Here is a 25,647-nt window from a genome sequence, read left to right on the forward strand (position 1 = left end):
TGGGACGTACATCAAACAAAACTGCATATAAATCACCTCGAATTGTTAGCAGTATTCCTAGCGTTGAAAGCATTTCAACCCATCATAACCCACAAATACATTCTTGTCAAAACAGACAACATGACAACAATGTATTATCTAAACAAACAGGGGGGAACACACTCGACACAGCTGTGCCTCCTGGCACAAAAGATATGGCAATGGGCAATTCACAACCACATTCGCCTAATAGCACAATTTATTCCAGGGATCCAAAATCAACTAGCAGACAATCTCTCTCGAGATCACCAACAGGTCCACGAATGGGAGATTCACCCCCAAATTCTAAACACTTACTTCAAAATTTGGGGGACACCTCAAATAGACCTATTTGCAACAAAGGAGAACGCAAAATGCCAAAACTTCGCATCCAGGTACCCACACAGGCAGTCTCAAGGCAATGCTCTATGGATGAACTGGTCAGGGATATTTGCGTACGCTTTTCCCCCCTCTCCCTCTCCTTCCATATCTAGTAAACAAATTGAGTCAAAACAAACTCAAACTCATACTAATAGCACCAACATGGGCAAGACAACCTTGGTACACTACACTACTAGACCTGTCAGTAGTACCCCGTGTCAGGTTGCCCAACAGACCAGATCTGTTAACACAACACAAACAACAGATCAGGCATCCAAACCCAGCATCGCTGAATCTAGCAATCTGGCTCCTGAGATCCTAGAATTCGGACATTTAAACCTCACCCAAGAATGTATGGAAGTCATAAAACAAGCTAGAAGACCATCCACTAGACACTGCTATGCAAGCAAATGGAAAAGATTTGTTTGCTACTGCCATAATAATCAAGTTCAACCATTACATGCATCTCCAAAGGATGTAGTGGGATACTTACTACATTTACAGAAATCAAATCTAGCCTTCTCTTCCATAAAGATACACCTCGCAGCAATATCTGCATACCTGCAGATTACCCATTCAACTTCACTATTTAGGATACCTGTCATTAAAGCGTTTATGGAAGGCCTAAAAAGAATTATACCACCAAGAACACCACCTGTTCCTTCATGGAACCTCAACATCGTCTTAACAAGACTCATGGGCCCACCTTTTGAACCCATGCACTCATGCGAAATGCAATTCTTAACGTGGAAGGTTGCATTTCTCATTGCCATCACATCTCTAAGAAGAGTAAGTGAAATTCAGGCGTTTACTATACAAGAACCTTTTATTCAAATACACAAAAATAAAGTAGTCCTAAGAACCAATCCAAAATTTTTACCAAACGTTATTTCGCCGTTCCACTTAAATCAAACGGTAGAACTACCAGTGTTCTTCCCACAGCCAGACTCAGTAGCTGAAAGGGCACTACATACATTAGACATCAGAAGAGCACTAATGTACTACATTGACAGAACAAAAGAAATAAGGAAAACAAAACAACTGTTTATTGCATTTCAAAAACCTCATACAGGAAACCCAATATCAAAACCGGGTATAGCCAGATGGATAGTTAAGTGCATCCAAACCTGCTACCTTAAAGCAAAGAGAGAACTGCCCATTACACCAAGGGCACATTCAACCAGAAAGAAAGGCGCTACCATGGCCTTCCTAGGAAACATTCCAATGAACGAGATATGTAAGGCAGCCACATGGTCTACGCCTCACACATTTACTAAGCACTACTGTGTAGACGTGCTATCCGCACAACAAGCCACAGTAGGTCAAGCCGTACTAAGAACTTTATTTCAGACTACTTCCACTCCTACAGGCTGAGCCACCGCTTTTGGTGAGATAACTGCTTACTAGTCTCTGCACAACATGTGTATCTGCAGCTACACATGCCACCGAACGGAAAATGTCACTTACCCAGTGTACATCTGTTCGTGGCATTAGTCGCTGCAGATTCACATGTGCCCACCCACCTCCCCGGGAGCCTGTAGCCGTTTGGAAGTTATCTTCAACATTTGTACATTTGTAAATATATTACTTAAACCTTAGTTGGTACATACTTATTCATTCCATTGCATGGGCACTATTACTAACATACACAACTCCTACCTCACCCTCTGCGGGGAAAACAATCTAACATGGAGTCGACGCCCATGCGCAACGGAACGAAGGAGGAGGAGTCCCTCGGTCTCGGGACTCGAAAATACTTCTTCGAAGAAAAACAACCTGTAACACTCCGACCCAACACCAGACGGCGGACTATGCACAACATGTGAATCTGCAGCGACTAATGCCACGAACAGATGTACACTGGGTAAGTGACATTTTCATTGTCGAGGCCCTTTTGCAGAGACATTTGCAGCTTGTTCATCCTCTGCATTTTATTATCTTTTGTTTAGTTTTCCTGTTAGAATTTCCAGACGTCTAGTTAGATCATTACGTTCTAGTAAGATTTTACCGGGTTTGTTGAAAATGGGTAAATACAAAGGGTAATGTGTCTGTAATTCTTTGTATGTTCTGAGCTACCTCAACGGCTACTAAATTCCTTTGGAAATATTACCGTTTTTTTCTGTATAGTCTGTGCAGAGGTGTATATCGCTTTGGCCTTTCACCCTGAAAAAGATTACCACATGAAAAACTGGACAACATTAGAGAAATGGTGCAGAAGGTTTCGTGGTTTTGAAGGTTTCTTGGTTTTTTGTTCTTTAGATTGACATGCACAAACAGAAACATTTCTATATACTGCACATCTGTTTATTTTGATTTGTTGGTTAAAGCCATTTCATTGCGTTGGCTGCAGGCAACCAAGGTCCTGTAGAGGCATGTGAGTGTAACCATTTTCAAGAATCTTTGCCTGCTTTCTGCTCCAGTGGGTATCGCAAGTTCCTGCTGCTAGGACGTGAATCCTGTCCCTTTTAAAGTAGGAAATGGTCATGATGGCACTTGGCCAAGAGATGCATGCTTTTTTAATAGAATGGTTTTTAGCGGTATCCTGTAGGCTGCTACGCAGTGAAGGACCCACTGGTGCAAGCTTGTATTGAAGAACAGTACACTATTTACTCTGCTGGGATTCCTGTATTAATGTCTCCTGAATTTGAATTGACATGGCAGTCTGACATTGCCTTATCTCGAGTTGCAGCCTTGGTTGCAGAAAGTGGGCAATGCAAAGACGTGCTGTCCATTCCTAACGAAGTATGGTATTCCAAGTTTATTCCTCATAAGATCCACATTCACTAACTTTTACTCTAGTCCAGAGCAGCTTCACTCTGCAAGATCCTACTTTACATAATAACATTTTGGGGGTTATTCTAACTTTGGAGGAGGTGTTAATCCGTCCCAAAAGTGACGGAAAAGTGACGGATTTACCACCAGCCGTATTACGAGTCCATTATATCCTATGGAACTCGTAATACGGCTGGTGGTATATCCGTCACTTTACCGTCACATTTGGGACGGATTAACACTCCTCCAAAGTTAGAATAACCCCCTTTGTGTTGTGTACAATGTTTATTTTAGTTGAAATTAGCAAAGGCAGTCCAGGTAGATGTTCTGAGCATTTGCTTCCAAGTCAAAGGCGTCATATACCGTATATTCCTTAAATTTGACTCTTTCTGCCACTGAAGTCAGTGGAGCGCTTTTAAGGGCTGAAGAGATGTGAACTGTTATTGGATTCCTAAATAGAACTATCAATTTTGAGATTTCACTGTGGTGGTCCATTTGTAGCATACCCTGCTAAGCTGATAGTTTGTGCATCTATATGACAATTGTAATCTGTCCGTTGAAAGATTTAGGAGTTAAACCAGCCACAAATATCTTTTTCCTTGCACTAGTGTTGCTGCTATTTTCAGTCTGCTGATCCAGTTTAATAGTTCTCACTTACCATCTTCCCTGTAACAGCAACTTGTTTGAATTATTCTCTTGATTTTGTTCTTCACGTCCATGGACTTGTGTATTTTTTAGTTTCCTTCTATGGCTCGTGCTTTTCTCTTTGTTAGCTGATTTATAGTTGAACCTTTCACTGGCTGCTGTATTCGTCCATTTAGGTTTCCAGTTAGGCCCAACGTTTCTATACCACTAGATAAGGTAAGATTTAGGGTGTTAGTAGAAAAGGAAGTCAATAAATGGTGTGGACATGCTCATAAGCATGGAAGATAGCCCATAGTATTGGTATTTGAAGTACCTGGGCCATTTATCTCTAAAATACTTCCTCATAAGATGATTATGCTGATGTTTCTGTGTGATGCCGAGCCTTCTCAGAAATCCTTGCCCTCTTGTTGGGATTCTCTTTTGTTTTATGTACTCTAAAAGAATAAATGTGTGTTGCCATCTGTTTGGGTGTGTATGTTGATTTATTTGGTAAACCCTAAGGCCCCCAGTTTGTCAATCTTATCTGATGCTTCTTTGTAGTTCTGCTTGCCCTCTTTGATACCATAGCCCCCTTCACAGACATGTTTTTGAACTGCGGTGGGTGAGAGGAGCAAGGATTGTTATCTTTTCCAAGAAACCTTCATCTGTTTCGAACTGTCAGAGTAAAGTCTGCTACACAAAAAAATGGTCATACCTGGGATGGTATATTTTTCGAATTATCCTAATCTAAGCTATGAGGCTACTCTACCCCTGATGTGGGCAGACCACAGTGCAGTTCATTTTCACTTAAATACTCTTTCTAGGTAGCAGGAGACTACTACACCGGTACAAATTAATATCATCCATTTATGGTACAAGTTAGATAAAAATGTCTTGGTAGAAAACCTGGATTGGACTAAAGCTGACCTCTGCATGGAGCCAAATGTTGCGGCTTCTATCAATCACGACTGACTGGGGACATCTGAAAATTAGCACCACACAAAAGTCTCATAGGAAACAACCATCTGCTCCTTGGTTCTCCCCAGGACTTACAGCCATGAAACAGAAGTGTTGCAGATTGGAAAGAGTGTGGAGATTTGATTACAGCAAATTAGGTAGAGAAAATTATATGAGAGCCATTGGTGAATATAAAAAAATAGTTTTCCGTGAGAAGTCCAAACTTTATGGATAAAATGGAACTGCCAGCAAATTCCACAAAGGAACTGTTTAACGTAGTACAGTCTCCTACTGTTCCTTTTTGTGACAGATTAGATGATTTCTTGATTTCTTTAGAAATAAAATAGAAATGGTCTACAAAGAATTCGGTTCTTCTCGTTCTGCGGTCACTATTAGTCAAGAGCCCTTGATTTCGGATGTCAAGGAAACTAACTTCTTGGATTTTTCACAGTTGAATATTGACCAAACTATCAAGCTTATTGACCAGGTAAAGTCTGGAGCACCATCTGATCTTTGTCCACCTAAGATCATGCAAGCTGCCGCTATCGCATTGCGCCAGTCTTAACGACTCAGTTGAATTTCACTATTGCGACTGGGTTCCGTCCCACTGTTTGGAAAGTTGTCTCAAATTTACCATTAAAAAAACAAAAAAAAACCTTTGGATCCTAATGAGGAAAAAAAATTGACCAATATCTTGACACCCTATCCAACTAAACTACTTCAAAAACAACTACATTTTAAAAGCCTTTCTAGGTACTTAGAAGATAACCTTGTTGGAGACTTCACAGTATGGTTTTAAAGCTGGCTTCAGCACTGAGAAATCCTTAATTGCTGTTGTGGAAGAGATTAGAGCTATTGAAGATAATGGAGGCAGAGCAGTGATGGTCCTGTTGGACCTTTCTTCCGCATTTGACATGGTCAGCTATGGTGTCCTGTTGGATCGTCTGTCTGAGCTTGGCATCAAGGGTATAGCGCATAACCTTATTACTCTTTCTTAATGACTATAGTGCACTCAGTTGTTTGGGGGGGGGGGCAATTCCACTGAACCTTTTTTCTCTCCCTTGTGGGGTGCCCCAGTGGTCATTGGTCAGCCCTTTGTTTTTTAACATTTATGTGGCATCATTGGAAAAGCTAGTCTATTTTTGCGCTTTTTCTTCCGTAGCATATGTTGCTGATGACACTCAGACTGTGTTAGCAATTCCAGGTAATGTGGCAGAAGTTGCAGCCAGGTTTAATAATTGTATGAGCGCAGATGTTCATTGGATGACCACCAATTGTCTGAAATTAAATTTACTTAAAACGGAAGTCCTTATTTTTGGAAAATAATCCCTCTTTTGGGGACACTCTTCGTGGCCTCAAGTACTGGGATTTCCCCCAGAACTTGTCTCCAAGGTGAGAAACTTGGGGGTAATTTTTGATGCGGACTCATCCTTTATTGAGCAAGTTAACAAACGTACATCATCCTACTTTTTATTGCTTAGGTCCTTAAGAGTGTTGCCGTTTCTACCCTTCCAGGTTTAAAAAAAACTAGTTATTGGACTGGTATTATCGAGAATTGACTATTGTAATGCCCTTTATATGGGCATTCGGCAGTTGATTAAAAAAGAAAAATTCAGACGCTGCAAAATGCAGCTGCCCGCCTCCTAAAGAAAGTCCTGAAATACAGTTTGGTGGCTAAAGTTTTAAGCGATTTGCATTGGCTTCCAGTTAGGAAATGTGTAGTGTTTAAGGCTCTGTCTGGCCCACAGAGCCTTATATAGTACCAAATTCAGCTGTCCGGCTGGGAAATTGAGATGCTACCAACCAATCCCAAAATTGAGATCAGCTGCATTATTTTATATGCAAGTCACCAAGATCAAACTCTTGGAATGGGCGAAGCATTGTTTATGCCACTTGTCAGCTGTGAAATAAAATGCCTTTTCATCTCAGAAATCAATCTGATCTTTCTAAATGTCGGAAACAGTTGAAATCATGGCTTTTCTCTTATTCTCCAAGGTGCTCTGCTTTTCACTGTTTTTGTTTTCACTATGTTGCAGTTCTCGGTTCCAAGACACTCTTGGGTAATATTGTTCTTTAGAAAACTCGCTCATTCATTAATTCATTCAACTCCTCAGGGCAATACAACCATTATATACGAATAATTGGGCACAAGTTGAACTTGATAAATAGGTAGATTATAACAATCACAATTCAGAGTGGCCTACGACAGAGGTGTGTCTTGGTTTCTTGCTTTTCAGCTTATTCTTGGCAAACCTTCCAGAATTATCAAATTCATTCTCCCCCAAAGTTGTGGAACAGCATATCCATCATAGGTTTTGCTGAATTACGCTCCTATCGGTCTGAAAAGGAAACTGGATGCCCTTGAGACATATAGCAAACCGAACTCATTTGAAATAAACTTGGAAAAAACAAAGGTAGTGGTCTTAGGAAAAAGTGAATAATTTCAATTGAACTCTCTAGTGGTAGAAGTACATAGGACTGACCTTCTATAGGAACCTAAAATGGGATACCCACATGGGAAACATCAAGCAGAGGTCCATTCTGCAAACTGTATGTCTGGTTAAATTTAACCAAAGGTATGGGGGCTTGGCTCTTACCTCTCTTTTGGAGGCTTGCAGAGGGAATATAACCCTCTTGGTGCTGTCTGGAGCAAACACTCTTGCACTTGACCTCTCTTGTAACTGGGATATGTTGGAGGGAGCTGTCCTTAGGAGACTGTTGCCGCTACTACCAGGAACCATGGTTTAGGAAATAAGGAGATAATTGAATCTGGTTTCCTGGAACTTGCAGGCAAACTTCCTCGTTCTGAGATTTCTTAATAAGCTATCAGTAGATAGCGAAGCTTTAATGGCCTCTAGATTGTTTGGAAGAAATCCTCACTAGGTAAAGGAGGTGGACCAGGAAATCTTGGTCCTGGATAATAGACTTAAAAAAATACATTTCCTTTTGGCTACAATTAAAACATTGTCTCCCTTTCATAGTAAACAAGCATTGAGAGAATCTTTAAGAAAGGCTGACTGTTCTCTGGACCTGGCCTACCTTAGGGAGAAACCTTCCATTAGCTTCTCATTAAGCTCTTTTGTCAAAGATAATTTTTTCTCTTATTTGGCCCAGGTACTTGACCCCAGGCTACATATGAAATTAAAAAATTGAGACTGGGGTGTAACCCAATTATTTTCAAGTTATGGCGTAATGTTATTTGGGATGGAAATGAATTCTGTATGTGCTTCCTCAATGCAAAGTGCTCCTTGTCTCATGTACTTATGGATTGTGTTTTTAGATCTCCACCCGTATCAAGTTTTTAAGACCCTTATTTTTAAAACACCAAACGCCTTCAAGGTTAGGCACAATGTGGGTTTTATCTGAAATGCGCTATCTTGATGTTGCAGTAGTAACTGCATGTTCTATTCTTGCTGTTAAGCAGAGTTTTAAAGATGGTTTTAAATAAGTTGTGGTACTTTTCAGGGGTCTTGTGAATTTTTTAAATGATTTTAGAATGTAATTGTTTTGTAGTTTTAAGAATGTTTTATGGACAAGTATCCTAATATACTTACTTTCTACCACTACTCTACTTAACATTGGTTGAAGTGTGGCCACAGTGCAATAAATGCAGGACAGCCTTCATAAAATTAAGGCATTGATTTCAAGGTACGCTTGACTACATTGTAACATTTTAAGTCCTTCATACTTTTCTAATATTTGAATCCACATTCACATTCTGAGTAATAAATCGCATTAATTCTGCTTCATGATCTTTACTCCTATTCTGAGGAGCTCAACTTATCTGCAGTTGCTTTGCCTAGAATACATTACACGGTAAGGTTCAAATGCCTTCATGAAGAAGCAGAAGCTACCCCTTGGCAGCAGGTAGTCAGTGCTTCAGGTCTCCCAAAGTATGAAAAATAAATAAATAAATACTCAAGCAGTATAATCTAACATACTTTTTTCAGTCGTTTTCTTTTGGTTGCCTGGGGCCTGGAGCTTAACTGCTGAGGGACTCGCCACCCCCTTCCCCTTAGGTATCTCTGAGGTAAGCTATTTGATTGTTATTTGAAGCATTAAAGCAACATTTAGAGTGTTCATCGTTATGAATGTACTTTTTGGGGGCTGCAAAGCCAATTTACTGTTACCTGTTTCTCACTAGAATAAAAATACTTTTTCTTGCATTGTCAGTGAACTTCCAGTTGAAGTCGCTTCAAGTTTACCACCATTGAAGGAATGGGCATACTGTTTACCCTTACGCCATGCAGTAATGTCTGATGCTTATTTTTAAAGTTTGTATTTTAAGTGATTCCTGTGGTACTTTGTTCTTTGTTCACAGGTTAGCATTGCTTGTCCGGAAAGGATGGAGCCAATCACAAAATTGTCCCACATCCCACCAAGTCGATGGGCGTTAGTCTGCAGTTTGTGCAAGATAAAGACTGGTGCTTGCATTCAGGTACATTCTCAGCTGTTAATTTGTGAGCAATTATAACCCTTTAAAACGCCACACAACTCAAAGCAGATTATACCTGAGAGGATCTGTTGTTTAGAATTTGTCAGTTTACTCATGTGACATGACAGAGACACAGTGGATATAATCTAAAAAGTGATAAAATAATAAATATAGTATGTTTTTGCAGACGCATTCACTTGTGTAGATAAAGAATACATTTTGATGCTTGCAGATGTGATCAGTTGAGAGCTGTCATTATCACAGATCCTTACTTACGCCATTCCAAAGCATGTCTCAAATTGAATTTCTCTCTGTTTGCCCCTTCTACTTAGATGATCTGAAGAATATACATTTTCGATACGTTTATGTGAATTCAGCTTGAATACACAGTCCCTGTTTTACTAATTGCTGTTACACCAGCTTTACTTTTGTTTTCCTGCTGCTATCATATGTCTAGTGTATCTTTTACACTTAATTGTCCAGTGCCCAATTTAGCTCTGTTGTCTGCTGTCTGTTTATTGTTTTGATATATACTTCACATGCTTTGTTTATTTTTATGTCAGCTAGACAAAAGCACAGTGTAAAAATAGGGTCTCTAGTTGGCAGAGGTATACACCTTTGCCCAAGTAGGGACCACAATCCTAGTCATGGTAAGTCCCAGCACAATCCAAATTATTCTGTGCCCACACTCCGGTAGCTTGGCACTGAGCAGTCAGGCTTAACTTAAAAGGCAATGTGTAAAGTATTTCTTTAAAACTTACGCCATAACACAGTGAAACACCACAAAAGACACCACACATGTTTAGAACACAATAGAGAATATTTGTCTGAATAAAATAGTGTTGAAACGAGGAAACTCCAGTTTACAAAGGCAAAGTTATAAATATTTACAGTTCACATCCAACTAAAGTGCCTATAAACACAATAGCTCTGACTGGCGTTGTTGATGGTGTCGTTCCCAACAATACAAAAACATTGGTGCCGGTCACAGAGTCACACGAACCCCCAGGTACAGTACCTTTTGAAAACAATGAACAAGAACATTACACGGGGCGGAAAGAGGCATGGCTAAAGTCGGTGTAGCCGGCGAGGTTGCTGGTTCCAGTCCGTCATGACGTGATGTCGACTTCACAGTGTCACAATGACCCTGAGTGATGTCAGTGGAGTCCTGGCAACTTAAGACTTGCTTTGCAGGCCGCTGTCGTTGTGTGCAGCGAGGTCTATGGAGCGGGAGCAGGCTGCGGTGTCCGTGAAGTTGTTCCGGAGTCGCTGAAGTAGAGTACTAGCAAAAAGTTAGTAGTTGAAGTCTTTGCTGTCCCTGAGACTTCAGAACAGGAGGCAAGCTCAATGCAAGCCCTTGGAGAGCACATTTAGGGGAAGGCAGAATCCTTCCAGCACAGTCAGAGGCCAGCAGGGTAGAAGTCCTTCCCAGTAAAGCAGTCCAGAATCTTTTTTGAGCAGCCAGGCCAGTCTTTTGATAGGTGCAGGTCCAGAAGTGTCTGAGTTGGTGGGATCAGAGACCCAGTTTATATACCCAAAAATGAAGTGTGGGAGACTTAGAAGTGCAAAAGTTCCCCTGTCGTTATCCCAGTGGGGGTGGGGGGTGGGGTGGAGGTTTATCATTCCTTTGTGTGAGGGCAAGCCACTAGCCTTTGAAATGCAAGTGTCTGGCCCTTCACCCTTCCAGCCCGGGAAGACCCATTCAGTATGCAGATGTGAGTGAGTGTCCTGTGTTTGTGGTTGTCTGGGTGAAATGCACAAGGGAGCTGTCAACCAGCACAGACCAGACGTTGACTGGAGACCGGCTGGAAAGCACAGATGGTTTTAAGTGCAGAGAAATGCTTACTGTCTAAAAGTGGCATTTTTAAAATGGTAATATAAAATCCAACCTCACCAATAAGCAGGAATTTCTATTACCATTCTGACCATACTAAATATGACCTGGTTACCCCTTTCAGATCAGAATCTACCACTGAAAAAGTAGATTAGGGCAGTCCTAATGCTAGTCTATGAAAAGAGCAGGCCTCACAGTAGTGGAAAGCGAATTTTGGAGTTTTCCACTACCAGGACATATAAAACACACAGGTACATGTCCTGCCTTCTACCCAGATAGCACCCTGCAGTATAGGTTACCTAGAGCCTATCTTAGGGGTGACTTATATGTAGGAAAAGGAGTGTTTAAGGCTTGGCAAGTACTTATAAATGCCAAGTAGAAGTGACCGTGAAATGGCACTTACAGGCCTTGCAATAGCAGGCCTGAGACATGGTTAAGGGGCTACTTATGTGGGTGGCACAATCAGTGTTGCAAGTGCACTAGTAACATTTAATTTACAGGCTGTAGGCACATGCAGTGCACTTTACTAGGGACTTATAAGTAAATCAAATACGCCAATTGGGGATGAACTAATGTTACCACGTTTAAGGGAGAGAGCATATGCACTTTAGCACTGGTTAGCAGTGGTAAAGTGCGCAGAGTCCTAAAACCAGCAAAAATAGTGTTAGAAAAGTGGAGGGAGGTAGGCCAAATGTTGGGGAATGACAGTCTTTCTTCAGACACTAGAATCTCCTGTGCTAGTTTGTTTCCTGTATTTGGCGTAATTGCATGTCCGTATGTCAGGCCCTGCATGGTCTGTTTTTAAATGATGTGTTGTACAGAATCACATAATTACACATTTGTTTGAGAGATGTGACGTCCAGGACTTACCAAAGAGAATTCTCCATAGATAATTTATTTTGCTTGCTAACTCAGGCTTGAAATATTTAATTGTGCTTGGTAGAGGATTCAGGTTTCATGCCTTAACACCTGTTAATGATTACCTCTCTCCTATTGAGTTTTGAGGAAGTTTGCCATTCCACCTTCTTATTTACACTGCACATATACAACCCCATCCAGTAAGTCTGGTTATGTACTCAGTGTCGAAGAAGTGCTTCAGTGTTTCTTATAGCACTTTGTGTATCATTGAGCCTGGCTAATTAGTTCTGTCGCTCTGTTTTTGTTCCATGTTAGTATCTGCACCATTTTTCTTGGTTATGCCTGCGACAAGAGGCTGGCCTTTTGGGATCTCTCACCTTTGCATATCATTTCAACAGAAATGTAGATTTGTTGGATCTCAAAATGTTTTCATATGACTGAAGTGTACCCCCCAGATTAGTGCCAACTCCAAAATAGGGCAACACTGTGGGGTAGGACGGGGAAGCATTGTGGGGATAAGATGAGTATCCACAGGATGAATGCATCCTGCAGATTTACATCATGATAAAACAAATTAATGAAGATGGTTTTATAGTACTACAGAATTGCGGTGTAAATTATTTACTCTCAGTAACGTCACATTGGGCACTAACTGTTGGGCAGGACTAACCTCAGTCACTACTGAGAAACTCGCCAAAGAAATCGGCCACCTCGGACCATCTACTCCATAGCTTTAGACTGTCACTGTTTTTGGATTTAAAGTTCCTGGGGAAAAGCTTTTGTCTCCTAATGTTTTTGGTCCAGGAGTGAATGGCAATGCCCTGAGAAATTCATACACAATTTCTAGTATGCTAATATGTTCTCATTACAAGCAGATAAAGAGGCAACACAACTCTTAATTTATGAGCATTTTCTCTAACTGCTACATTGTGACTGACAGAAAGCTGTATGCTAAAGAATACAAAAAAGTAATAGATTGAATGCTTGAATTAATATCATCCTGTGGTAATTACTCAGGCTGCATCCCAGTCTGTTATTTTGCACACCGTGCCACCTCCGCTTGGACCCAGCCACACACAAATCAATCTGGACCCTGCTCCAGTGGGAACAGTCCAGCCTGAACTACCAGGCCAGGTCCTCCCTTCACCAGACTACAAGCAACCCAGGACCAGTTTTGCCATAGTTGGGGCTAATTAGTCGGGTATAGCTTGATCCCTGTGACCGTTTTGTATACTTTAGCAGCATTGCACATTGGTTAGATAATGACCAGTTAGACGTATTCCAATACATTGCCGCTTCTAGTGCAGTTTGAGCTGTGGGATCTTTTTCTGGTAGGCGATAGGGCTTGCTATTAAAGATTGTGTGTGAAATAAGATGCTAATTGAAATAAAGAATAGCATGCACTATATACTGTAAGATGGTGGTCATCCAGTTTAGAAGAAGAATAGACTTCTCGTTAACCAGTCCTATTTCACTGACAATCTGCAACAATTGGCATTCAGAAATGTTGCCTTATTTGACATCTGGGTGAGTATTTAGATGTATTGTGATACAGCTCACCAGATGGACCCTTTAAATCTATTTTTAGTAACTTGTATATCATACTTGATCACTGTATATAGTGGTGGTGCAACAATGAATGCGGGGCATAAGAGTGTGTAGTTTGGAAGCAAGTGTGTGAATAGACCCCATTCGAATTACTGAAAAGGGGGATTGATATCAGAGGTGAGTTGACTACACAAGAACACCATCATTCCGCATTACCCACTAACCTAGCTCCAGACTCCTGTGACTATAATTCCTTGTGGTTTACAGGGGAATACTGCTGACAATTTAACCCGCATCTTGTATAGTTGATCCATAGAAGGGTGGCTCAGAATACATGCATTGAACTTTCCATCTGACCAAATTGAGTTCTAGGAGGATGTACTATCTGAAGAACACAAGGCAATCATTTGGTCATCCCCATGTGTTCTGCAAAGTCTACTGTTTAAACAGACAGTGAGCGCTATGGCTTTTGCCAAGACTGGTCTCCCTCACAACGTTCTCTTTGTCTTTTAGGTCACTTGCTGTTTTTAAATCTTCCTACAGACTGGGAGTAAAAGTGGTTCTGTGTAATTGTATGAAAAATATTCAGAGGTGTATAGTACCTTCTGTGTTCTAAGTTGAATTATTCCCAAATTATCCACCATCTTTACAATTGTTTACGATAACAATCAGTCTTTGGTTTCAAAGAAGCATGCAGCGAGGAGTGCAGGGGAGCAGAAAACAGGTTAAAACATGTTGTGTTGGCATCTTATAGGCAGACGTGTGATGCATGGGCATTTTGGTTGTTTGACTGGTAAAGTTCCAATGATATTCAAGGAAATGGTAGGTATTTAAGGAAGGAGAAGAAAAAAGACAAAACCTTACAGTAGCCACTATACTTATCCTTGCACCTCTGTTACAAGGTGTGCCACAAGTCTATCAAGATAGTCCGCTTCTCTAAAAAATATCTTGCACATTGCCAATGAATTGGCTATTAAAGAGTTGTATGAGTTTGATTTAACATTTCGTTGTAAGTCTGATGCCTACTTAGATTGTGTTCCCTTTTGTATAAAGGTGGGTATGAAAGCACATTAGCCCACTCCAGGCTTCAAAGGGTCTAATAACGTCTATTGGACTAATAATTGTATACTAATGTGGAAGAGCGTATAAATATTTAACAACCCAAAGACTTAATTTGTTTGATGCCATTTGAGGTGAATTGGGAAATTATTTCTTATCACCATTGGACAAAAAGCCTTTCATATGCACCTGTCTCAACTAGACAAGGGCATGCACACACAAGTGTTTACCTCCTGCATTCCTTTGTCACTCACCATAAAATAGTGTTTAACCCAAATAGAAAACGGTTTGAGGGGAGAGGAACGCGGCCTGTTGATCCATTTCCTTTCCTCAAATAAACAATCCTAACCCCTTCCTAAATCTTTGTGGCCCAAACCAGTGTTGTAGTAGGTTTTATTGTTTTGTGAACATGGTTAATGAATACTTTCATGTATTCCACTTAATTTGTCCTACTTGGGGAGTATACGGTAATGCCACCAAAGCAGTGTCTAGCATGGCATTTTACCCTGACATGTCCAGTTCGCATTCATAAATATGCTGTCTACTCAGCCCCATGCCCTCCTTGCATATATTGTTGTATGGATACCATCTCTGGACAGATGGTTGTCTAGGAGCATAATTTTTGTGCCTGAAGTTTCTGGAGAGTACCTCAATGGTTGCTTTCAAGGGTGGTTTCTAAGCACTACCATGTTCAGCTTCTTTGACTAGAAAGAGGAGAATGTGGTGATAAATGAGGCAGACACCTGGAAAAAAAATCTAGTTGTTTGATAATTCATGATACGTGAGTGGTAGATGTGTAGTGGCAATAGGAGGGTGTTTCAACCCCCTTGAAATAAGACTGCTTCTAAATCTAATCAGATCAAGAAGCTCATTATTGAGAAAAATGGCGCCTGAGAGAGAACTCAGAATTGCTTCTGTCTTACAATATTTACAATAATATTTACTTCGCAGTTTATTTTAAACTAAATACAGCAGTATCAAGAGATGATCAATAACCTGTACAGTTTAGTGATGCATGAAAATGAGTTACGGAAATAAACTCTGATTCTGACAATCTCTGTCTGCCCCCTCTCTGCAGTGCTCTGTGAAAAGCTGCATCACTCCTTTTCACGTCACTTGTGCCTTTGAGCACAGCCTGGAGATGAAGACTGTTCTGGATGAGGGTGACGAGGTAAAGTTTAAGTCCTACTGCCTGAAACATAGCAAGAATAAGCAGGGCTTGCTGCCAGAGCCTGAGCAGACTAGTAAGAGTCCTATTGACCAGAAGCAGTCGGAGAGCGAGAAAACCAGCCTGCGTGCTCAGAAGCTTCGGGAGCTGGAGGAGGAGTTCTACACACTGGTAAAAGTCGAAGAAGTGGCTACTGAGTTAGGACTACCATGGCTCATTGTGGACTTCATTTTCAAATACTGGAAATTAAAAAGGAAAAGCAATTTCAATAAGCCATTGCTACCTCCCAAGGAGGATGAAGAAAATGGCCTGATGCAGCCAAAAGAAGACAGCATTCATACACGCATGAGGATGTTTATGCATCTTAGGCAAGATCTAGAGAGGGTGAGTTTTGATGTACTAAACACTTTTGATGGACAGTGAGCAAACCATGTTGTTGGGCTTAAATTGCAACATTTTATATTTCATCTGTCACTTGTCAAACCACATACAAAGGTTTAAGCATACGTATCAGTGACTGAAGCTGGTGGCTGTCTTTATTTGCTGGTATATGTAAAACCTTAATTGCTTCCATTGTCAATGTTGACCGCAAAGCCATTTTTTGTTGGGGAAAAGCTTTCCCTTCTGTGAAATTGTTTCCATAAAGTTATGTAGATCTGATTTGATATAGGTATTCAAACTCTCGACCGAGAAGGCTGGCCAAACTTTCATTCTGCTTGAGTTAGTCTACCAAGAAAAGAAGGATAGTGCCCCTAAATCATATTAAATTACTGCTTATTTAGACTTCATGTGAATATGTCTTTCTTCATTACAGGTCAGAAATCTGTGCTACATGGTGAGCAGGAGGGAGAAGCTGAAGTTATCTCATAGCAAAATTCACGAACAGATCTTCAATTTACAAGTCCAGCTTGTTAATCAGGAAATGACTACAGGTATTGTGTATATATAACTATGCACTACCATTGTTCCTTAGCTTTGTCTGCGCTTCGTTGTTGGCAGCAGCAGCCATTCCCTTCTCCGTCATTTTACCTTAACTCCCTTGCCCTCTGTCCCACAATGAATCATTGCATGAATTTAGGTACACAGACTTGGATAAAAAAGCAAAATGCTCTTGATACCAAGCTCCTCTAACAGGGCATTATTATTTGCACTCTTAACTTTTTCTCCCTCCCTTAACCTCCAAACTCCTGCTTGGAAAGATTGCGGTCAGTGTAAAACCAATATTGAGGTCTCCATGGCTCGCTAGCATCCACCGATGAGACTTACACAGGTGCCTTACAAATTAGGAGCATGGTACAGCATCTATGAGTTCTTTAGGATTACCGTTGTAACACTTCTTCTCATAACATAACAAAAGCTAGATCTCCAGCCACTTAAGACACCAAGACATCTTTCCTAAAACGTGGCACAGTAAAATTAGTCAAACAATTATTACATTGGTTTCTTATGTGTTGGTATATCTGGAGTTCTGTATTCCATGTAAGGATTCTTTCTAGTCACTGAATATTGGGGAGAAAATACTACTATTGATAGTTACTGCCCGTCAGGGATTGACTGCATATATGCTTGCTCTCCATGAAAATAAACCCTCACCATCTTACCAGAGTGACTTGAGGATAGTCTTTGCACACTACAAAACAATGGGGCTCCTTGACAATTTAAGTAATTTAGCGGTTGAGTTTACTCCAGTTGAAGACTTAGCAAAACTCTTATAGATTTGGCCTACATTTCGATAAGGGACTTGATGATTCAGTAACCTGAAGTATGAATGACATATCTGGAAACTTGACATAGGTTTTATCTTGGTGGTTGTCTACTTGAGATTGTGAGCCGCTTCTTTCCTCTTTTGTAGCCCTTATGTTTAGATGCTAAGATCTAGTTCCCATTCCTTCAGCACAAGTGCAGAATTAACCCTCTTACTCAAAGTCCTATCTTGTTTGAGGCGAACTGTAAACGAGGGAGTAGCATGCAGAACAAAAAGCAAGATGACTTATTGATTTGTTGTAAAAACAATCTTCAGAATAGATTTTTTTTTTCTCATCCTTTTGACTTTTTAATTTAAATTGTTTTTTTTTTTTAAGATCTTTTTTTCAGAGTTGCTTTAAGGTCGAACCATGCGCTGCCTCTCGACATGTTGTAATCTACTTATGTGGGCTTCCACCATGCCCATCTCACGCCCATCACTTCCATTTGTTATTTGGCCTGCTTTCAAAGTTCCCTTGATTTCGAAGGCAAATGCTTTGTTTGTCTCGCCTTGAGGCTGTTTTAAAACTGTCTTGGAGGCTGACCCCGTTACATGGATTATTGCACATATATCTTAATGTGGCTCACTACTTTTTTCTTCTGCCACTCCGCTTTCTGCTCCATGTCCATATGTTGTTTCTTTCTTGTTTTTGGACGTGCTGCTGTTTCTTTGTGGTGGCTGTGCCTAAAGGCTGCAAGCTGTAGGGGGGTTGTTTTTTGTTTATTTTTGAAGTTTCATGTATAGCGCGAACTCGATCAGAATATTGCTGTGCACGAATGCCACTTACATACAAGGTTAGCAGTTGAAAAATATACAAACTGGCACACTTTAAACAGAAAAACACACCAAAATCCTCAACACGGCTCTCATGGTGCGGTGGGAGGGCCAATACTACACTAGTCACTGCACTTGGGAAAACATGCCCGTTACGCTTTGCGGGGCATTTCTTTCACAAAACATTTTGGCCCACACCCCAGCCTATGGTGGTCCTACAACAATGGGACCACCACCAATCCGTTCAGCACGACACACTGTTTGTCTAGGTCTCTGAGTTCCCACGCTAGGCTGGGGGATCCCAAAATAATAAACTCTCCCACCATACAGTGGCTTTTTAAGTTCTTTTATGGCTGGATCTTTTGTTTTACAGCTGGGAGTAGTTCGCTTTTTAAGGGCTTTGTTTGTAATATCTAGTAGGCCTGCTTGGCCTGAAAATGTGTAATGCACTGCACCCTTTAGGGGGTAAATATACAGTTGCACTGTTACGTTCTGCCATTCTGTGTTCATGAGGTTATGCTCTCCTAGGGGCTGACTATATGGTTAAATTACCATGTTTCTTACAAATGCTGGTTTTATTGTGGTGCCCTCTAGGGTTTGTTCTGGGCATTACAGTCAAGATGCTACAATATTTGCTGTACTCGGAAACTCGTCCCATAATGCTTTGCGGCATTCCTTTTACAAAACATTTTTGGCCATAACTCACCATGTAGTGGCCCTAGGACAATCGGACCACCATCCAAACCGTCTGCACAATGTACTCTGTCTAGGTCTTCTGTGGGTACCCACACTAGGTTGCATGGGGGGAGGGGGGAATTATAATATAAGTTATCAATGGTAATTGTTTCATTTTTTGCTGCAGATATAGGAATAAGGTACATGGAAGACCTTAGTTATATGCAGGGTCACTTGAATTCTGTTTCCGCAGAAGGCCAAATTATGCAGCAGGGTTGACCCATTTATTTGGCAAGAAATATCCAGTTATGCCCTTACAACACCAATAGCTCTAACTCGAGCAAATGCGAGACCTACTGCATTCCAAATGCTTTTTTAGCTTTACTACAACACATACAGTATGTTCTTAAAATACTGCTGATTGGCACTGCATCCTTAACAAAAATATGCTCACCATGGGCAGTTTAAGCATAGTGTGAACTTCACCACTTTGCTTAAATTGACTGCCAGATTCAAACACTGAAGTAGCTGAGAGTTTTGACTGCTGTCATTTTTTTAAATTGCCATTGTTATGGTACTACGAAACTTGCATATGTAAATAAAGAGTACGATTGTTGTGAATACTGTTTATCGTATGCCCCACAGATGCCTCGAGACATGGGGCATTGCATCTCTTTATGGGTAGGTGTGAGCCCAGGTCTCTTCCTAAATACCTGGACCATGCCATGTGTTTTCTGCAGTAGCTGTTAAGAGCTGCATTGGGCTGCTCATCCAGCATGAAAATTGCCCTCAAGTGGATAACATTGATCTGAAGCATTTTAATACTGTGAAATTAGTATGTTCTCATTTCTTTTAAATAAAAACAAAATTAAAACGGCTAACAGCTCTTTGCGGACCATGAAAACATATAGCCTGACTTGAAACAAGGTAAATCTAAAACCAATAACTTGCAAGGATTGGCAAACAACTTTGTTGTGCACAGTAGCTTTGTATAAAAAAAAAAAAAAGTAAACATGAAACTTAAGATATTTCTTGTCCTTCATGGCTTAACACTCGAGGGTGGTCTAGTCACTTTTTGGTGACCTCTCCATTGGTCCTACCCTTTACTAGGTTCTGTTTTTGTACCAGTGAGTGTGATTCATTGATAAATATCCATACAAAAACTGAGGCTTTTGTGATCGTGTTAGAAGTAATTGTTTGTTTTAACATTAAAACTACTTAATCTTGTCAGCTTTCATTCACACAGAATATTTGTTAGCCTACTATTGTTTAATTTGAATATTGCTGCTATTAGAAGGTATATTAAGACCCTCTCCCTCAGGTGTACAACATTTACATCCAATCTGATGCATCTCAAAGCAGTATTCAAAAACATTGCTTTTACATTGAATCTTCTTATGCTATGTATGTGGATTATTTTGACTCTAAAGTTAGACAGAAGCACTTTGTGTCTTCAAAAGAAACAATGGCCCTTTCATTTCTGGTTGACAGCGCAGTGTCATTTGATATGAACTTTTAATGTTTGCATTCATCAGTTGTTGGCGAAGACCAACCTTTCCTAACTGAGAATCTTCATCAGATGAACTGACACACCCTGGGCAGGTTTTGCAATGCCAGATGTGTTGCTTACTGATTGGGGAGACTGCTTGTCGCGCAAACTTCTGCAAGCCCACCATGAAATCTTACATGCTGCCTACTAACATATTCTATGTATAATTATTCATCTAGGTCATGCTGCTGTTACTCTCTTTATTTGTACGTTAAATGTAGTTGCACTATTGTCACACGTAGCTCTGCTCCCAACATAGATCCAAAGATTCAAGCGCACTGAAGACTGATTTCCAGGCCTCTCTATGTTAGCCCTATTAGTATTCGGACTGGAGTAGCATGTTGCTTTACTTGTGTAACAAAATGGCCTCTGTAGCGCATGGCCACTCATGAGAAAAGCTGATAACATTGCGGTCCAGGAGCCAAAATGAACTTATGTTGGCATTAAGTTAGGCAGCCTTGGCTGACAGAGAAACTGGAAAAAGACTTGGCAAATACTTTCAAGTTTTGGATCTGTGTTGAAGCAGATGGTTAAATATTTTTCTGTCATAGTCCTTAATATCTCTTAATCTCATATGGTTAAAGAGATTCATAGAAGGAAGGCAAACCAAGGCAAGTGTAATGCTAGGTTTGAATGGAACAAGGCATCAAAGACTTGCGTTTAGCAATAGTTTTAGACTAGCACCCTGCAGAGTTCAAGTTCAGCAGTGATGGTAGCTTCTGTTGATTATTGAGCAGCAGCAGAAAAGTTAGGTAAGCACCATGTGGAAAATGTGATTCCTAAACAAGGGTCACCCCAAGATGAGTTTCCCTGCATACATACTGCTTTAGAGGAACTTCAGAGTATTTTCTGAAAGGCGGTGGACCTTACCAGATATGTTAGAGCAGGATAAAGTAAGATCCAGCAAATTTCAAATTTGCCTCCTCAAAGGGAAGTATCACCAAAAGACTGGCAAAGTCTACATCTGGAACAAAGTCTAAATATTTTCTAAAGGAAGACCGCATTCAAGTAAAATCTTGGATAGTTCTAAGGCATTTATTTATGTGTCCTAAATGACACCATTCAGAGTAAGCAGAATTTTTCCTTGACCTGCAGCCCATTGTCCAAGATGCAGTCAAGAAGGAGCAGATTTTCTGCACATGACTTGATGTCCCTTGTATGCTTGCTCTGGGCAGAAATGACAAAAAGCCTGCAGCGAAGCATAGAGACTAAATGCCTTCTGAGTTTACTCCCAATTAAAATGTGATGCGCTGGGGACACTCTTGGACAAATGTGCACAGCTAAACAACGGCTCCACTCAAGGGCACCTATAATCAGTAGTTGGAGAAAAGACATGATAAAATGGACACCGCATAAGGGGGTCTTATGAAGAATAAGTAAACATGAGAAACTCCCTGAAAATGTAGCTGAGTAGACAGCAGTGCTCAGAGATCCACCAGATACTAGCCTGCCATGACCAAAGACTATGTACACTAGATGGTGCAAAATCAATGTACATACACCATCATTACAACCACGTAAGCAAACACACTGGGAGGGTTGCCTACTCAGGTGTGCATCAGGCAAATATCTATGATCTAGCTACTACAATTGCCGAATACAGGAATTGAGGGGAAAGGAGGTCTTTGCGTGACAGCGAACAGAAACGTAACACAGTAACTTTAATTCCAGTGAGCAGGTGACTTTCTGATTTCTCCTTATTCAGAATATCCGATCAGAGATTTATCCTCTTCAGGAGTGTTTAGTACTACAGTGGCCACATGCAACAAGTTTGTGGACTGTTGCAGACACAAAGTTGCATTTTACTACAGAAGCAGCTCAAAGTATTTAGGGGTGCCCATCTGGTTATCTCTTCAAAAAGGGAGAGTGGTCATGTCCAGTCAACTTTCTGAAACTCCATGCTACAGGTATCCTTCAAGGCATTCCAACTAAATGGTGGTGTTCTGCCCAGACATTGTTAGAAGTATGCTATTTAAAGAAACAGTAACAGGAAATATTGACTTTGGCTGTAGAAAGGAGTATATCTCTGTGGGCAGAATATCTGCCAGTTGTGGATAATTATCTGGACGATATTGATAATCGGGATTATCAGGAATTAAATAAGAGGTTATCGGCCCACTTCTATGTAAAATGCCAAAATCGTGCGCCTTGCTACCCAGTCCCAGGGAAATGAGCTGTAACTAGATTGATCAAGGACATTAGCGTATACTTTTTTCCTATGTAGTATGGTATATGTGCCAAACTATTAGGATGATGTTCTTGGTTGCTCCAGCTTGCGGTCTCAAAGCACAGTTCTAAGATTTTATCAGCAATCACAAAAAACTGAAGCCTCTCCTTTATCTTTTAAGTAGGTAAGGAGGAAGCCTGTAATACCACCATTCTAAGTTGCAGAATTTGGGGATATGGTTCGTAGGTCCTGAAGTTCATATATCTGCACCAGTCTTCTGTGAGTGTTTGACCACCAGGAGGCATGCCCAATTTATGCTGCAGAGCAATATGAAAACTATCTTGAGATCATTGCAGAGCATGGATCCTTAACCTTTTGCATGCTGGGATACCACACGTTATCCAGGACATCCTGAAGCATATATGCCGGGGGCCTGCGTATATGCATATGCCGTGGCTTGCGTATATACGTAAGCTGGGGATCGCGTATATACATAAAAACCTGTAAATTTGGCAGCCATTGTTGCTTGACACACAGTTAGCAAGAGATTGGAGGAATCTGATAGAGCGTTCTAGTTGCAGATTCCTTACCTTAGAATTTCCCCCAGGCATCAGACTGGATCTGGAGATTTTTCTTCGAGCAATACCCTTGTGCGTCAGTAGGTGGCATCGGTCGACTCTGTGGGCGTTGTCGGGGTCGTTGTGATGACGTCGGGAGTAGTATATAGACGCTGCCCTTGCGCAGTGACGTCAGTTGTTTTCTTTCCACGCTACGCGCTGATCCGGAGAAGAGCTACCCTGGCTATTTTCTGGCCAAATTCAATCGTTTTGTCGACTTTTTTCTGTGAAACTTTGGTGTGTCGAGGAAGTCCCTGAAGACCGGGTCAAAGCCATGCGAGGACTATCATTGGACGATGTCAGTGACTGATGCTCATCAGGTTTGTCTGTGGTGTCTCGAGCGCGACCACGACCCGAAGTCATGCACCCGAAGGCTTTGAGGGAGCAGTCCCTAAAGCTAATGTTGGCCCAGCACTTGATTCAGTGTAGGTCCCGTTCTTGCTCGAGAGGAAGGTCTGGAGATCGGTCGCGGAGTCATCACCACTCGTCTTCTTCTAAATCCTCGGGTCAAGGTAAGAAGAAGTAGAAGAAGTCATATTGTTCTCTGACTACGCCCCGTCGCTCGGCTGATGTGGGAAGATCGTCCATGCACAAGGCCTCTGTCCTCGGAGCGTGTCTGGGTCGGCTCCATGCTTCCCCGAGTTTGCTGGAGCTACCCCCGACCCAAGCTGTGACCGATGGGAACAATGCGGCAAAGTTGACAATCCGTTGTGGGCTGGACACGACCGACTCTCTGGGCAGATCGGTTGCTACGACAGTGGCCTTACGACACCACACCTGGTTACGCAATTCTGTTTTTTCAGGGGATGTCCAACAGTCACTCATGGACATGCCCTTTGATGGCTCCCGTCTCTTCGGAGACAAAGCAGACTTAGCCTTGGAGAGATTCAAGGATTCCCGGGCTTCGGCTCGGTCCCTCGGTCTTTCCTCTGCCCTTCGCCCACCACAGTCTGCTTTTCAACTTCGTGGCCACGGAAGGGGCTCATTGTCGCGTCCTCCACCCAGCCACCGTGCCTCGCACGCTTTTCACCCTATGCGTGGCTGGGGTCGGGGAATCCCATGTGGCCGTGGGACAGAGAACCCGAGGTCTACCCAGTCCACCTCTGCCCCCACTGCAGCATCCACCTCCTCCTAGTCGGTCCCCTCACTCCAGTCCAGTTGGTGGCAGGATTCGCCATCACCTACCCCACTGGGAAAATATCACCACGGACAGGTGGGTTTTGCAGATCGTTCGAAAGGGCTACTCCTTCCCTTACGAATATGCTCCACCACCCATACCGCCATCCTTCAACCCACCTTCCAGAGTATCATTTGGCGCTTCTCCGCCAGGAAGTCACAGCTCTTTTGGCCCAGGGAGCTATAGAAAAGGTCTCTGTGCCAGAAGTAGGTCGTGGTTGTTATTCCCACTACTTTCTAAACCAAAAAAAAGGACAAGGGCTTACGTCCTATCCTAGACCTTCAGGACCTAAACTTCTTCCTCAAGAAGGAGAAATTCAAAATGCTCACCCTGGCTCAGGTTCTGTCTGCCTTGGACCCAGGAGACTGGATGGTAGCGTTCGACCCGCAGGACGCTTATTTCCTCATCCCTATCCTGCCTGCCCACAGACGTTAAATACGATTCGTGGTAGGTCATGAGCACTTTGTTTACCGTCCTTACCAGTGCCCCTCACGTTTTCACAAAAGTGATGGTGGGGGTTGCAGCTCATCTGCGCAGGTTAGGAGTCTCAGTTTTCCCCTACCTCGACGACTGGCTGTTGAAGGCGGACTCGCCCCTGAAAGTAGTCTCCCACCTTCAGACTACGGCGAACCTCCTGCACACGCTGGGGTTCACCTATAAATGTGCCGAAGTCACACCTGACTCCCTCTCGGTCACTCCCTTTCATCGTAGCGGTTCTAGACACAGTGCAGTTTCCGGCTTATCCTCCTGAAAAACGAGTCCAAGACATTCAGGCTATGATTCCAATCTTTCGGCCTCGGTCTTGGGTTTCGGTCAGACTCACTCTGAGGCTGCTGGGCCTCATGGCCTCCTGCTAGTGACACATGCCAGTTGGCATATGCGGGCTCTGCAGTGAGACCTTAAGTTCCAGTGGGCGCAGCATTAGGAGAATCTCTCTGACCTGGTTCAGATCTCGGAGGGGACTGCGAAAGACCTGCAGTGGAGGCTTTTGAATCTGCATTGGGTCCATGGCAGATCTCTCTCCCTTCCCCAACCAGATCTATCTATAGTGACAGATGCGTCACTTCTGGGTTGGGCCGGCCACATGGGAGAGGCGGAGATCAGAAGACTCTGGTCTTCCCTGGAGTCTGGGTTCCATATCAATCTGCTGGAGCTCCGGGCGATCAGGCTTGCGTTGAAAGAATTCCTTCCCTCTCTCAAAGGGAAAGTGGTGCAGGTGTTCACAGACAATACTACTGCCATGTGGTACTCCAACAAACAGGGCCGAGTAGGGTCCTGGACCCTTTGTCA

The 25,647-nt window shown here is 42.0% G+C and overlaps 1 protein-coding gene across 1 annotated transcript in view; it reads left to right on the forward strand.

Moving 5' to 3' along the window:
• JADE3 (jade family PHD finger 3) overlaps nucleotides 1–25,647 on the forward strand; it is a 212,481-nt gene that overhangs the window by 165,339 nt on the left and 21,495 nt on the right. Inside the window, exons 8-10 of the mRNA XM_069204297.1 lie at nucleotides 9,074–9,190; nucleotides 15,565–16,038; nucleotides 16,469–16,586. Coding sequence (XP_069060398.1) covers nucleotides 9,074–9,190; nucleotides 15,565–16,038; nucleotides 16,469–16,586 — 709 coding nt within the window. The remainder of the gene's footprint in view (nucleotides 1–9,073; nucleotides 9,191–15,564; nucleotides 16,039–16,468; nucleotides 16,587–25,647) is intronic.

The sequence above is a fragment of the Pleurodeles waltl genome, chromosome 8 (assembly GCF_031143425.1).
Source record: "Pleurodeles waltl isolate 20211129_DDA chromosome 8, aPleWal1.hap1.20221129, whole genome shotgun sequence".
Taxonomy (NCBI): Eukaryota; Metazoa; Chordata; class Amphibia; order Caudata; family Salamandridae; genus Pleurodeles; species Pleurodeles waltl.